Below are 13454 nucleotides of genomic sequence, written 5' to 3' on the forward strand. Positions count from 1 at the left end.
ACACCTGTGCTGAGCATTCTACTAACCTCAGCAGGGCAGGGTGGAGTGACACTGGCACTGCATGCTGGCGGCCTCCTGGGACAGGCAGCAGCAGGAACCCTTGCCCAGACTGTCTGCCTCTCTGATGTCCCCCTGCCCATTGTGCCCTCCTGTTCAGGGACCTCTTCCTCATTCTAGATGCACCTGCCCTCTACCTTCCTCCTGCCCACAGCCCTCCCGGTGAGCCATGCCTTCTGCCTGACCCAGGCTCCCCTGGAGAGAGAGGCACTCTTTATCTGGGCTCCTGACAGATGCGTCCTCATGGATGTGGGCTGAACTGTACTAGGCTTCCATCCTCCGCACTATCTAGCTGGTCTATAAGCATCTGAAAACAGGTGGCCCCAAATTCAGGGACAGCAGCCTGGGTCTCAGATTCTACAGCTGGGGACCCCATCTGTGTCAGAGCCATGCCGACCAACCCTCCAGAAAGACGGGTGAGGGCAAAGACTGTGTGGCAGATCAAGGATGAGTAGAGTCAGCGAGTTCAGGGAGCCGCTGAAGGGGAGAGACAGGAACTGACTCCAGCAAGCACCTGGGAGAGGGTTCCTTAGGGCAGAGAGTATGCAAAGCAGCTCCCACCGGGAAGCTCCTGCTCCTCATTAGAAGGTCTTTGTCATCCCTTGGCGGCCGGGTGCCTCACTGCCTCTCCTGCAGGTCAGAACTCTAGACCGCTCGTGGCTAGCTTCCGTGTCCAGCGTGAGCTGCCACAGTGCTGGGTGCCAGAGGGTAAGGCTGACCTGTCCCCAAAATCTCTTCCCAGCAGGGAGTCATCCTAGCCGGTGTCCTGGCAGTCCACACTCCTCCTGCCCCCACCCCGGCTCTGGCACTGGTTCTGTGACCCGTGACAACACAACAGCCTCAGCTGTCACACACTCGGGTGTTCTTGCCACACCCCACAGACAAGCAGTCTCTGCTCCTCACAGATCTGTGGCTGTCCGCTGCTATCTGGAGCCCCAAAACCCCCAATGTCCACTCAGCACACACACCGCAGACACACAGACACACACTGCAGACACACACCGCAGACACACACCGCAGACACACACTGCAGATACACACTGCAGACACACACCGCAGACACACACCGCAGACACACACCGCAGACATACACCGTAGACACACACCGCAGACACACACCGCAGACACACACCGCAGACACACTGCAGACACACACTGCACACCGCAGACACACACTGCAGACACACACTGCAGACACACACCGCAGACACACACCGTAGACACACACTGCAGACACACACTGCTCCCAGAAACAAAGACACATCAAGGTCAAGATTAGTCTGTTTGGCATGGGTAGGTGACATCATTCTTTGACCTCAGGATCAAACCAGCTGCAGCAGTGAGATGAGTTGGACACCGTCAGCCTGGGACGAGGGATTCTGCTGACCCCTGGCAACAGCCGTACTCACAGGGTCAGCTTGTCTATGACGGAATAAACTATGTGAGATGAACACACCTCCACGTGTGTTCTCAGAAACAGCACAGGGCAATGCTGTTGCCACCAGGAACAGTCTGCCATCCTAATTGGCACAGACTTTCTTCCCCTCTGGGAGACAGGTTACACCAGAGCCACCAACTCATCTGCAGCACAGGACTCCCAAAGTGACTCCACAGGGAAGGAGAGCGGCCACCACAAGGTGTCAGTCCCACACCAGAACACAAGTTCATCATCATGGATGTTCTCTAAACCTAGGCTCTGCCATAGAGGTCCCAACGACATGCACACCTGGCCCAAGGGCCATCAGCCCTGCTGCCTGTGTCCCCAGAGGGGACCCGCCCGCCCCCTACCTACTGCACCGTGTAACTGGAGGAGAGGAAGGCAGTGTCCTTGAAGGACAAAAGACAGCATGAAGCAAATCGGCAAAGGAAGCCCAAGGGTCGGGGAGAAAGCACAGAGCGAGCCAGCAAGCCGGCAGGGGAGAGGTGGTTGCCGGCACCTATGTCCTATCCCGTGCAGCCATCCCACTGTGAATGAAGCTGCTGGGTGCTGCGACCAGGCCGAGGTGCAAGCTTTGTGTCTCTCACCCTAAAGGCCTCCACGGCCAGCATCCAATTTGCTAAAACGTGACTGCTACACCAAACGGAATTACTGGTTTTATAGAGAAATGAAAGCCATAACATTTCCGCTACCTAACAAAAAGTGGGGGCCAGAGGGGGGGGGGACAGGTGGCCCCACCGACACACTGCAGTACACTCGTCCTTCACCGGCGGCACGCACCAGTGTCCCTCGCGCTGGCTATCTCGGGCGCTCCCCCCATGGGCTTATCTCCCTTTTGCAGGCCAACTATGAAAATGACAGTTTAAGATAACATATAACGGAGCCCATCTTTCTTCTGAGATAAGATTTTCAAACCTGGAGTCACTGCACATCTGTGGGCTGGTGAATTAAATATAAAAAGAGCCACAAGGGTTGGAGCGGGGCACGTCCTGCGGCTCCCTGAGTCGCTGGGGCTCCTGAGCAAAGCCCGCCTCTCACAGGGGCCTCGTTTATTTCTCCGGAACCTAATTGAGTTTTGCTGTTTCCATATTGTCTATTTTCCAAGCTGCCTTGGATTTACATTTGTAAACAAGCAGGCAGGAACCTCCAACCAGACTTAATGAGCTGTGCGCTTGCTCCTCTGCCACCGCGGCTCCGCAAACGCGGCTCCGCAAACGCGGCTCCGCAAACCCGGCTCCGCAAACCCGTGCCTCAGCACAGGCTGGATGTGGCCCGTGGGGCTCTTGGACATAAACCCAGGCTGGGTTTTGAGGAATGAAAAAATTCCTATTAAGATGGCAGAGATCTTGGTCCTGGCCTAGCAAAGGCCTCCCACAACCAGTCCCTGCACTTTCAGTTTTAGTAGGAAAATCACCCACCTTTTGGGGGTCCCTCAAGGGAGGTCCAGTGAGCATGTTGCCAGCACTGAAGGGTTCCCTACTGGCCCACCTCCCCAGGACAGGTGCCTGGCCTTCCACGCCTGATGCCTCTGTCCATAGACCTCTGTTCTCAGTGATGGCCTCTGGAGAGTCCAGGCAGAACCACGCAGAGCCAGTCCCAACCACCTGCCCACGCCGGTCAGGTAGGGACAACAACAAGAGCAGGCTGTGTCCGTCCCTCTGCTGAGCCACCTTGAGCCAGAGTCAAAAGAAATGCTCTCCTCCTTCTGCTGTCCCTGAGCTACACAGAAAACTCCAGGTAGTTCTCTCTCTCTCGGATGGACAAGTTCTGGGGCTGGAACTCTAGGTCGGACCCTCCAAGCACCTAGACGCTCTGTTTGGGGGTGGTCACAAGATGACCTGTGGACAAGCCAGAGAAGACTGGTGATTCTGAGCTCCCATGGGAACCGAGGTAATGAATGCCTGGCGTCAGCTCAGGTGTAGTGGCCAAGATCTGGCTGGAAGTCACGCTCACTCAAATCTTGGTTTCCTACAAAGTGTGGGATGTCCACCTTCCTGCTCTAGCTAGGGAGGGTGGCGCTGGAGAAAAGGCACAAAAACAGGTGAACGGGGTGAAGCTGCCAGGAGTCTTACCCACATTGGCCAAGGTCAAGTGCAGTCTGCCCTTCACCACCGTGTGGACGCCGATGGGCTTGACGCTGCCGAAGCCAGCCACGTCACCACTCACCACCATCGTCTCCTGCTCGTACTCAGTGGCCACGACCTCCAGCTCATGGGAGACCTGAACAGCGGGCCGCCCTTGGCGGAGGAGGTGCTGCAGAGGAAAGAGAGAGCGCTGAGCAGCTGGGGTCTGTAGAGGACAGCTCCTGACCCATCCAGAGAGGCCCTGGAGGAGGAGGAGGAGGAAGGCAGGTCCGAGAAGGGCGTCAGCTGTAGAGCTCAGGTCACCTGCCACACTGAAGCGGAGATGAGGTCAGAAACATCAGCTTAAACAAAGCATAACCCAGTCTGCCCCCTGAATAAACACTGGGTGGCACTGTGGTGCACCAAGGGCCTGCCAGCTGCCTGGTAGGAGCCAGCCTCCAAAGGGAAGAAATGCAGGCGGCAGAACAAGGCAGGCACTGGCCCAGCCCCTCTCTGGAGAAAACTGGGATTTCATAGCAAAGGTGGCACAGGGACCAGGAGGAAAGCCAGGCCAAGGCACCCAGCAGAGCCCATAAAGACAGGACCACAGGCTGAGGGAGGGAACAGATGGGGTCACCGGATATGGGCACCTCTGGACCTGGGCTGAGGCAGCATGAAGCCCTATGTGCCAGCGTGGCGGGTAAGCAGAGGAGTGACACAGAGCGCTGCCCCAGGACAGCACCCGCAGGGCTCTCCAGCTTCTGCCTGAGCCCATGTAAGCCTGGGCACTAGGGATGGAATCACAGGCTCTAGGCCAGCTTGAACCTCGTCAGCTCATGGGTCCTGGAGCTTCCTCCTGCCAGACAGGAGGATGGAACCAGAATACGGTCCAAGCTTCTGTAACTCTTGACTCTCCTGCAGCCACGAGAGCACCTTCTCTGGGAGCGAAGGTTCTAGGCTGAGCTACGGCTGCCAGCCCATGACAACTGCACAACAGGCACACGTGCATCCATGGTTCAAGAGTCCCTGGTACCAGAAAACAGGACAAGGCCTTTGGAGAATGACCCAGAAATATGGAAAACCATCTAGCGTTTGCAGGAAGTGAGGAGATGTGAACAGAACAAGGCATTGGGTGTCTGCTACTGCGGAAGGCTGGGTACAAAGATGGGACCTCAGGAGGAGAAGTGTGTGGCTGCTCAGAGCCCATCAGGAAGAGCAGGCCTCCCGAGCCCCATCTGCTCTGTGTATCTGAAGCCCTCACTCCACTGCTTCGGATGTGACATCAGGGCACACAGAGGCAAAGAGCAAGGGCATTAGGGTAGGGACTGTCCAGAATCCCAGTTCTGATGGTTATCAGCGTAACTGTGAACTTGTCTCCACTGGAAATGGGTTAACAAGAGGTCACCCCAAAGTGGGCAAGCACTTGCTTGAAAAAAGCATGGAGGCCATTAAGTCTCCAGCCACACAAGGAGGCCTTAAACCAGACATTGATTCTTCTTTGTCTTTTCACTTTAAAAGTTAAGTAGAGGGACCAGAGAGGCAGCTCAGCAGTTGAGAGCATTTGCTGCTCTTCCAGTTCAGTTCCCAGCACACGCAGGCAGAGCTGCCTGTAACTGTGGCTTCAGGGAATCGATTGCCCTCCTCGGGCTGAGGAATTTCCAAGGAGACAGACCCAGTAAGGAAGCTCCAGCTGGGGCCAGGAAGAAGCCCCCCCCCCCACCGTCATGCATCTATAGCTGTCTTGTGAGGCCCCTTATATCCTCCCTGACTCCTCTTTGCTTCAGACCCCACCTCCAGCATTCACAAACTATCCCTACCCTAGGAGCATTATCCTCACAGAGGACACCAAAGCCAGAGATGCTGAGTAACAAGGTGGTCAGTGGAGGCAGGACAAGTTAAGAGAGGGAGAAGGAGGAAAAGAGGGAGGGGCTGGCACAGCCTCAGAGAGGAGCGTGCCATTTGTGGGTCAGGCACACAGAGACAGGGGGGTGACAGTTGGAATCCATGGCACTCCGTGCCTGAGGACAGGGTGAAGGCAGGGAGCCTGGTGGACAATGTGGCTGGGATCTAGGAGGGACCAGCATCGACCATGACAACACAGGGCTGAAGTTGGCCCAGGAATGTTCATGGTGACCTTACGCTGATCCTCTGGGGTCCCCTTCACCACACAGAGAAAGCCCAGAGATGAGTGATGGACCTCAGTGTCTGCACAGGAAGAGTCTACCTAAAATCACTGCAGATGACACAGAAGCTGGGGCATAGCTCGGCAGCACAGTGCTTGCCTGGCACGCACAAGGTCCTAGGTTCGAGTATAGGGAGGGAATAAGACACGCATGACCGACAACAGGAACCAGGTCACCTCCCCAAACCTCAGTCATTCACCCTCTGATAGGCCAGCACCAGAGGACAGGAAACCAGCACCTGCTCTTAGACAGCCGAAATTGTCACTTTGGAAGAGTCAGAAGGCGGCACACCTGACAGGTCACTATGGGAGAAAGCTCACCAAGAAACACACAGCTGCAGACTTTAGCCTCCGCGGAGAAGGCCGTACCCTCAGAGGGCAGAGAGCGCTGCGCCGCTTGTCATTAGCCAACAAGAGGTTGGCACAACCTAGTGCTGGGCCCGGACCCTACCATTAGGGCACAGGCTGGTGACTTGGCCAACAGCACTGCCCTACCCTGCCATGCCCTGCCCCGCCCGTCCCTTCGGCAGGCAGCTACCTTCATCTGGACGCCGGCAGACCCAATGAGGAGCAGAGAGTCTCCGTCCCAGACATCGACTTGCAGCGTCTGAGCAGCCAGGTAGTGGGTAAACCAGCGCTGCTCGCCCGGCTTCAGGAAGCCGGGATCCACCATGTACCTCAGCTGGAAGCCGGGAGAGCCTGGAGAGAGAGGGCCCGGGTGAGTCTACGAGTAATTGGAGCCATTTATCATCTTTACGTGCTGGAGATATTTCTGCTCTGGTCATGATTACTAATTTCTGCTTCCGTCACAATGACAGTTAATAAACACATTAATCAAAAGCATCATAAAATATCCAAATTAACAAAGCGAGGAGACTGTACTCTTTTCCAGTGTGCACAATAAGCTCCCAAAATAAGACTTATGGATTCCGCCAAGTCCTGATGATGGATGGGGATGGCGACCCATGAGGCTCACCAGGGAGTTTATTATTCTATACATAGAACTTAAGAGGAGTGCAGTCCACACGTACTGTCACGGCTGGGTCACATGTGCATGTACACAGACACACACACACATACACACACATACGAAGGTATTCTGAACCTTCCCCCTGCTGAGCTACCTCAGTGTAGGACAATGGCCCTGAGAAATCCCAGGTGCCTCTCCGGGGCTGCACCTACCAATCAAGCTGACTAACATGGTAGCTAGGTTGCGGCCTCTGCCTCCATCTTCCTGAAGAGACACGATCATTTATTCTGGATCGACAAAGCTGACACTGATATCATCGTTAGTTAAAGTGCACGGAGCAGCAATGCCGAGAGACACTCAAAGTAGCATTTTTCCCCCTTCTATCAATAGTGCCAACAAAATCTACGGAACCACAATGAGCAGAGCCCCCACCTCCAGAGAGAGAGAGAGAGACAACAGCTCCTCATGGGTCACCGCCCCCCTCCCAAGGTACCCTGTCTCATGTCTCAGCTGTATGGAGTGCAAAGACTAACATCCTGTCTGACGTCAAGACAGATGGCACCCTTTTAGTGGAGGGGGATGTGATGTCAGACGGCACAGCCTAGGATGTGGGGCTCCAGCCCTGAGAAACGGTCTGAGGTGGACCCCAGGCATGTAAGGTGAGGCCTGGCTCAGGTCATCTCTCGGAGGCAGGGAAGCATGAGAGGAACCAAGCGAAAACCAGCACACAGAAGACCGGTATGCGCCACTGTGGCATCTCAGAAGGGATCAGACAAAGTCACCACCAACCCTAGCCTGGCCCTGTTGGCTAGTCCTGAATCCTCAGCTTAGGACCTGTTCACAGACGAGAGCCTGCCCAGATCTCTCAGAGACCCACGGGCTCTGAAGCAGCCTTGTGGGTACCAAAGCCTGGGCTTACCACAGTGTCAGACCAAGACTGGAGCAGTGCTGGGAGCAGTGCCAGCTCCCAGCAAGACCTTTACGGGATGACTGCCCCAGAGACACGAGAGGCACAGGTCCGCCACATGCTACCTCAGCTTCTCCTGGTCCTGGGACACCCTGAGTCCAGCACGTCCCAGGCTGGACCCTCATGTTCCCAGGTGGTGTCCTCCCAACACCACCCGGCTGGCTCTCCTGCTCCATCACATACTATCCACCAGCTGCCAGGACCCTTTGATGCTACCACCAAGTCCTCTCTCAGCAAACATTGTGCCATGCCAGCTGCCAGGCCGTGCACAAGGACCATGAGGAAACAGGGCACACAGGACCTATGTCTGTGTGGCACTAAGGTGGAGGATTTGCCACTGGGCAGGAGTCAGAGCAGCAGGCCCGGGGCTGTTTATTCTGGCACCTGCCGGCCAGAATATGGCAGTCATAACAAGCTGGCCATCTCTTCACACTGTGGGCACAGCCCACTGAGCTTCTGGCCAGCCAAGATCAACAGCTCTTTGGCTGCCATGCCTGGAACTCCTACAGAAGACCCTTTGAGAGCCCTGTGTCATCCTGAGGGCTCAGAAGCTATGACGCCACACTGAGAGAGGGCCACAGGCAGGGGTACTGTCCTCCCCAAGTGTGCAGCCCTCGCCTCTTACTATCTGTGCTGATCCTTGTGGCCTCCTCACCCAGCCCCACACACAGGCCCAAGACTTGGTGGACACTTCGGACACTAGTGTATTTCCTGATTCAACCCGGCCACTCCTTCACAATTCATAAATGCCTCCTGCCACGTACAGGACAAGACTCATTCCATCTAGATGACATCCAAAGTTCAGAATGAACCGCCACAGCTGCAAATACCTAGGCACCAAGTAAGGCAGAAACGCAGGTGCACACGAGGGGGCAGGGGGACCGGGGACATGACAATGGCACATAGCTAGCTCTTTCTGTTCAAGGGCAGATCTAGCAGCCCACAAGAGAGGGAGAACCTACCCTGCAGGCAGCCGCAGAGAACGCCAAGCAGTGAACCCCAAGAACAGAATGTGAGCACGTTCAGAACATCAGAAAAATGTGGCTACATTCAGCCACAAAGAAAACCTGAGTACAGCCCATAAAGTAGAAATAATTCAACCTCGATCTCTGAATACCACACCATAAACTAGAAATCGTTAATAAATATTTAATCCAAACAAATTCACAACTTAATCCTAAGTAGCTACGCTAAAGGGAACACAGAAAGGTTTCCTAGAAAGCCTGACTCGGTGGCACACACATGTCACCCCAGCACTGGGGAAGTGGAAACAGCAGGATCAGGAGTTCAAGGCCAACCTGGGCTACAAAGTGAGTTTAAGGCCAGCCTGGGCTACATGAGATCCTTTTGGAAGGAGGAGAAAAACAATGAAAGCCGACTTGTCAGAGTGAATGAGACACATTACAACCATCAACGAAAAATTCATAGCCCTGCATACCATTTATCTATAAAACCAGAAGATTTAAGAAAAATGAGTTAAGTGAGGAGAGAAAATTGGCAAATTCATAATCAAAAATAGCAAAAAGAGGGGCTGGAAAGATGGCTCAGAAGTTAAGAGCACTGGCTGCTCTTGCAGAGGACCCAGTTTGGTCCCCAGCACCCACACGTTTCCAAGGTGCCTGACGCCCTCTTCTGGCCTCCACGGGCACTGCATGCACATGGTGCACATAATACACAGTGGCACACATGTGTACACACACACACACACACACACTTTAAAAAAGGGCAGAGAGGGAAAAAAGGAAAGGATGAAGATAACCCCAATGTTTAATTAACTAGGAAACAAGAAATAGCCACAGCCCTCAGAAGTAAGGCTGCCTCTGCACTCTGCTCCCTCATATTCTGTGATACTGATATACTGTATCTTAATGCTTTATCTCTGGGAGAACATCTGGGCTGTTCCAACCGTCCCACCATGATTAAAGCTTCTGAAAACATTGTGTCTGGTTTTTAAAGTGCCCAGCGATACAGGGTTTGGTTCAAATAAGTTTATTTTTAAGCTGATACATAAGAACATAATCGTGTGGATGAATCAGCATTTTATTAACCCAATACAAGTGACAAATCTTTATAGTGTGTAAGAATATTGTTCCACAGCAAGTAACTTTGCTGGATAAGGCGATCTTAGGGCCAGCTGCCTCCTCTCAGATGGTCTGAAACACACGGCACTCCAGGCTGGCTACGAACTTAAGAGTCAAGGCCAAAGAGCTGGAACCACAGTGCCGAGGAAGCGAGCGTCTCCAAAGTCGTCCTCCCCTGGCCTCGGGCCTCCATGTGGAGTGACTTTTTGGCTTCTGTGGTCCTCAGAAAGAGGCAGCCCATCCAACGGGGGAGAGGGACAGGGCAGAGCTGTCCCACTCTCCTCCATCCAGGCCTGCCACAGGAACAGCGGAGGCTGGAGTCCAGGAGGGCTCAGACCAACAGAAAGACTGCATTTGACCACAGGGAGCCAATCTGCTGTTACAGCGGACCCTACCACAGCACTTCAGAGGCAGATGCCAGGGGCACAGGAGCACCAGGCAGAGCCCTCCCGCTCTGTTCTGGAGGCATTCATGTTCACCCTCCTGTTACGTTCCTTTTGCTCGTGCCAGGTTTTGTCCTGTCTGTCCTCCAGCTTCCCGAAGTCTCCTGAAGGCCACGCTCTTCCTTCCCAGCAGACATCAGCCTGGAAGCACAGTTCACTTGGGTCATGTTGTCTTCACACGAGGCTTTGTTGGTTGTTCTGTTTAAAATTAGCCACTTCTGGATTGATTTCCGCACAGACTCATCACTAGGAATGTGTTTTGATCTTTCTAGTGAGTTCAGAAAGTTTGGGGAAGGAGAAAGCGTGGCAGAGAGTGGCAGACAATCTGACGTTGTAACGTTCAGGTTAGCAACACCTCTGACAGAAGCCACAGCACCTCCACATGCACAGTCGGTGTGCACTGTTCTCGTTCCCTGCAAGTTCTTCGAGAACCTTCTTCTCAGGCTCCATTTCCAGGCATCCTCATGGATGTATTTCTGCCGGAGAGGTGTGCGGGACTCTCCTGTGCTGCAGGGCTTGCCCTTTCCCCTTTAGCCTGGCAACATTTCTTCCCCCACTCACACTGCGTGTGTGAATGCCTCAGACTCAAGTCATTTCCCTTGCACATGATCCCCCATGACTCTCGCCCTCCCGTACCCGAGCCACGTCTGCCTGCTTCTCCTGGGGTTGGAATTGGAGTGCAGTTCCCCCATCACTGCCCACATCAAGGGACAGCAGCAGTTCAGACCTCACTGTGGTCTCATGAGCTTGACCCTGAACTAACGGGAAAATGCATCAGGTATCTTTCTAGCCTGTGTGGTTTAAATCCATCAGTGTATAATTGTAACATGAGGGGGCCTGCTTGTTGGGGTATCTGTCCCGCCCGACACCCCACAGACAGCATGCCCCAAAGAGAAAATCACACACAGGACTCCATAAGATTACAAACTGATTGGCCCATTAGGTCAGGCTACTTATTAGCTCTTATAACTTATGTTACCCCATTATCCTTATCTACGTTAGCCACACAGCTCAGTACCTTTTCCAGTGGGGCAGCTTACATCTTTCCTCTCCGGTGGTCTGGGCAGAACTGCGGAGGGAGCTTCCTGTTTTCCAGAATACTCCCAGTCTCTTTGCTCCACCTCTACTTCCTGTCTGGCTTTCCCGCCTATACTGCCTGCCTGGCCAATCAGCGTTTTATTAAAATATGATTGACAGAATACAGACAATTCTCCCACACCATATAATGAGACCAGGAGCAGTAAGCCACTGCCACCCAGAGAACACCAAAACACCACACCACTGTTTATCCTGCCTGTCCCAAGTGAGCCACATCTGACAGGTGGTGAGATGCACAGATCATGGGAGCATTTGCTTGTCAAGCAGAGGTATCCAAAGCAGACTGACTCTTGTGTTTTCTCCAGAGAAACACTCAGCCACATGCAGTGGGCACGGTCAGTGACCACAGCGCCACTGAGAGAGCCCATGCCTAGTGGGCACACACAATGACTCCAGCACCATTGAGATAGCCCATGTCCAATGGGCACAGTCAGTGACCACAATGCCACTGAGAGAGCCCATGCCCAGTGGGCATACACAATAACTCCAGCACCATTGAGATAGCCCATGCCCAGTGGGCACAAACAGTGAACACACACAGTGACCACAGCAACATTGAGATAGCCCATTCATTCCCAGTGGGCACATACAGGGACCACAGCACTGTCAAGAGAGGAGGTCAATGCTGCAAAGAAGGTGTGACATCACAGCCACAAAAGCTCCTGTAAAAACCACAGACCGGCATCTAACCCCACACCTGACCTCACCCCCAGGGTCCAGAAAGGGAGGGAGCAGAGAGCACCATAGGAGCCACTGCCACAAGACAGAACGCAAGTCTAGACTGTCACAGGAGCTTACAGGGCAGCATGGCTCACAATACGGGAAGAACTGGCCTCACAAAGAGCAGAGCCAGCAAGTGAGAGCACCACCCACTCTGGCAAGGGGACTCCATCTGTTTGTCTTTAATTACAATTACACAGACAGACACACATACACGCAGACACACACATAGACACATATGCACACAGCAATACACATAGACATACTTAGACAGACACACACAGAGACACATACACAAAGAGACACAAACACACACATGCACACAGACACACAGACACAAACACACACACATGCACACAGACACAGACTCACAGACAGATAGACAGACAGACACACTTATACAGACATACAGACACACATAGACACATAGACAAACACACACACATAGATACACAGACATACTAAGTCACATAGAGACACATACAGATACAGACACACACGGACACACAAATACTGACAGACACACACAGACACATAGATACACAGACATAGACACATACACACACACAGACACACACACATATATACAGACATATAGACACACACAGACCCACATGCAGACAGGCACACACACAAATAAAAAGAAAAGGGATTATAAAAGTAACAGCCCCACATAAAGTCTAGCAAGGCTTTCTTGCATCCACCACTTACCAGCATCAAAGGAGCCGTCTTTATTAATGGGGACGAGCACATGGGAGAGGGAGCTGGAGCTGCTCTTGCCAGCCCCGTCCAGCTTCACCAGCTGCAGGCGTGGCGTAGTCTCAGGAGGGAAACGGTAAAACTGGAAGGTGAAATACACGGTCTGTGGCCATGGTGCTCCTGGGCAGTCCTGGGCCGCTCTGAACACAACAACAGGGAACTAATCAGACATCCCAGAATGTGTGACATTCACAGGGACGGGACAGGCTCCTCAGTCACTGCCAAGAGCAGCTTTGTCCTCTCGGGGGACAGGATGGTGGCTACTTCAGGAGCCATGATCTCCTGGCTGGAGGAGCTGCTGTGGGTGACACCGGAGTCTGAGAACTGGGCACGCGTGGGGCAGATTTAAATTAGCCCAGTAGACCGCACAAGGTGGGGCCTCTGGCCTTTACAAACGAGGGTCCCTGTCAGAATAAAGTAAAAACAGATGGCCAGTCTGGGGTCAGTATGAGAAAAACACCCATGTTTAAGATGAAGGTAACTGATTACTGATTCGGTTGTGGTGATCTAAATGAAATGGCCCCCCATAAGCTCACGGGAACGGCACTATTAGGAAGTGTGGCCTTGTTGGAGGAAGTGTGTCACTGTGGGATGGACTCAGATCTTATATATGCTCAAGCCATGCCCAGTGTCTCAGACCACTTCCTGCTGCCTGCAAGGTCAAGATGTAAGAACT

At 53.4% G+C, this 13454-nt stretch overlaps 1 protein-coding gene across 4 annotated transcripts in view; it reads right to left on the minus strand.

Annotated features, from left to right (window-relative positions):
• The window catches only part of Nphp4 (nephrocystin 4), an 84659-nt gene that overhangs the window by 11608 nt on the left and 59597 nt on the right, over positions 1-13454 (minus strand). For all 4 annotated transcript variants that reach the window (XR_015738020.1, XM_087906809.1, XM_087906810.1 and 1 more), the window contains 3 exons: positions 12731-12918; positions 6279-6439; positions 3568-3748 (listed from right to left, as the gene is read on the minus strand). Coding sequence is in view for 3 of the 4 variants with exons in the window: in XM_087906809.1 (XP_087762935.1) it covers positions 3568-3748; positions 6279-6439; positions 12731-12918 (530 nt within the window). In the remaining variant the exon portion in view is untranslated. The remainder of the gene's footprint in view (positions 1-3567; positions 3749-6278; positions 6440-12730; positions 12919-13454) is intronic.

Source organism: Myodes glareolus, chromosome 6 (assembly GCF_982192425.1).
Source record: "Myodes glareolus chromosome 6, mMyoGla1.1, whole genome shotgun sequence".
Lineage (NCBI taxonomy): Eukaryota > Metazoa > Chordata > Mammalia > Rodentia > Cricetidae > Myodes > Myodes glareolus.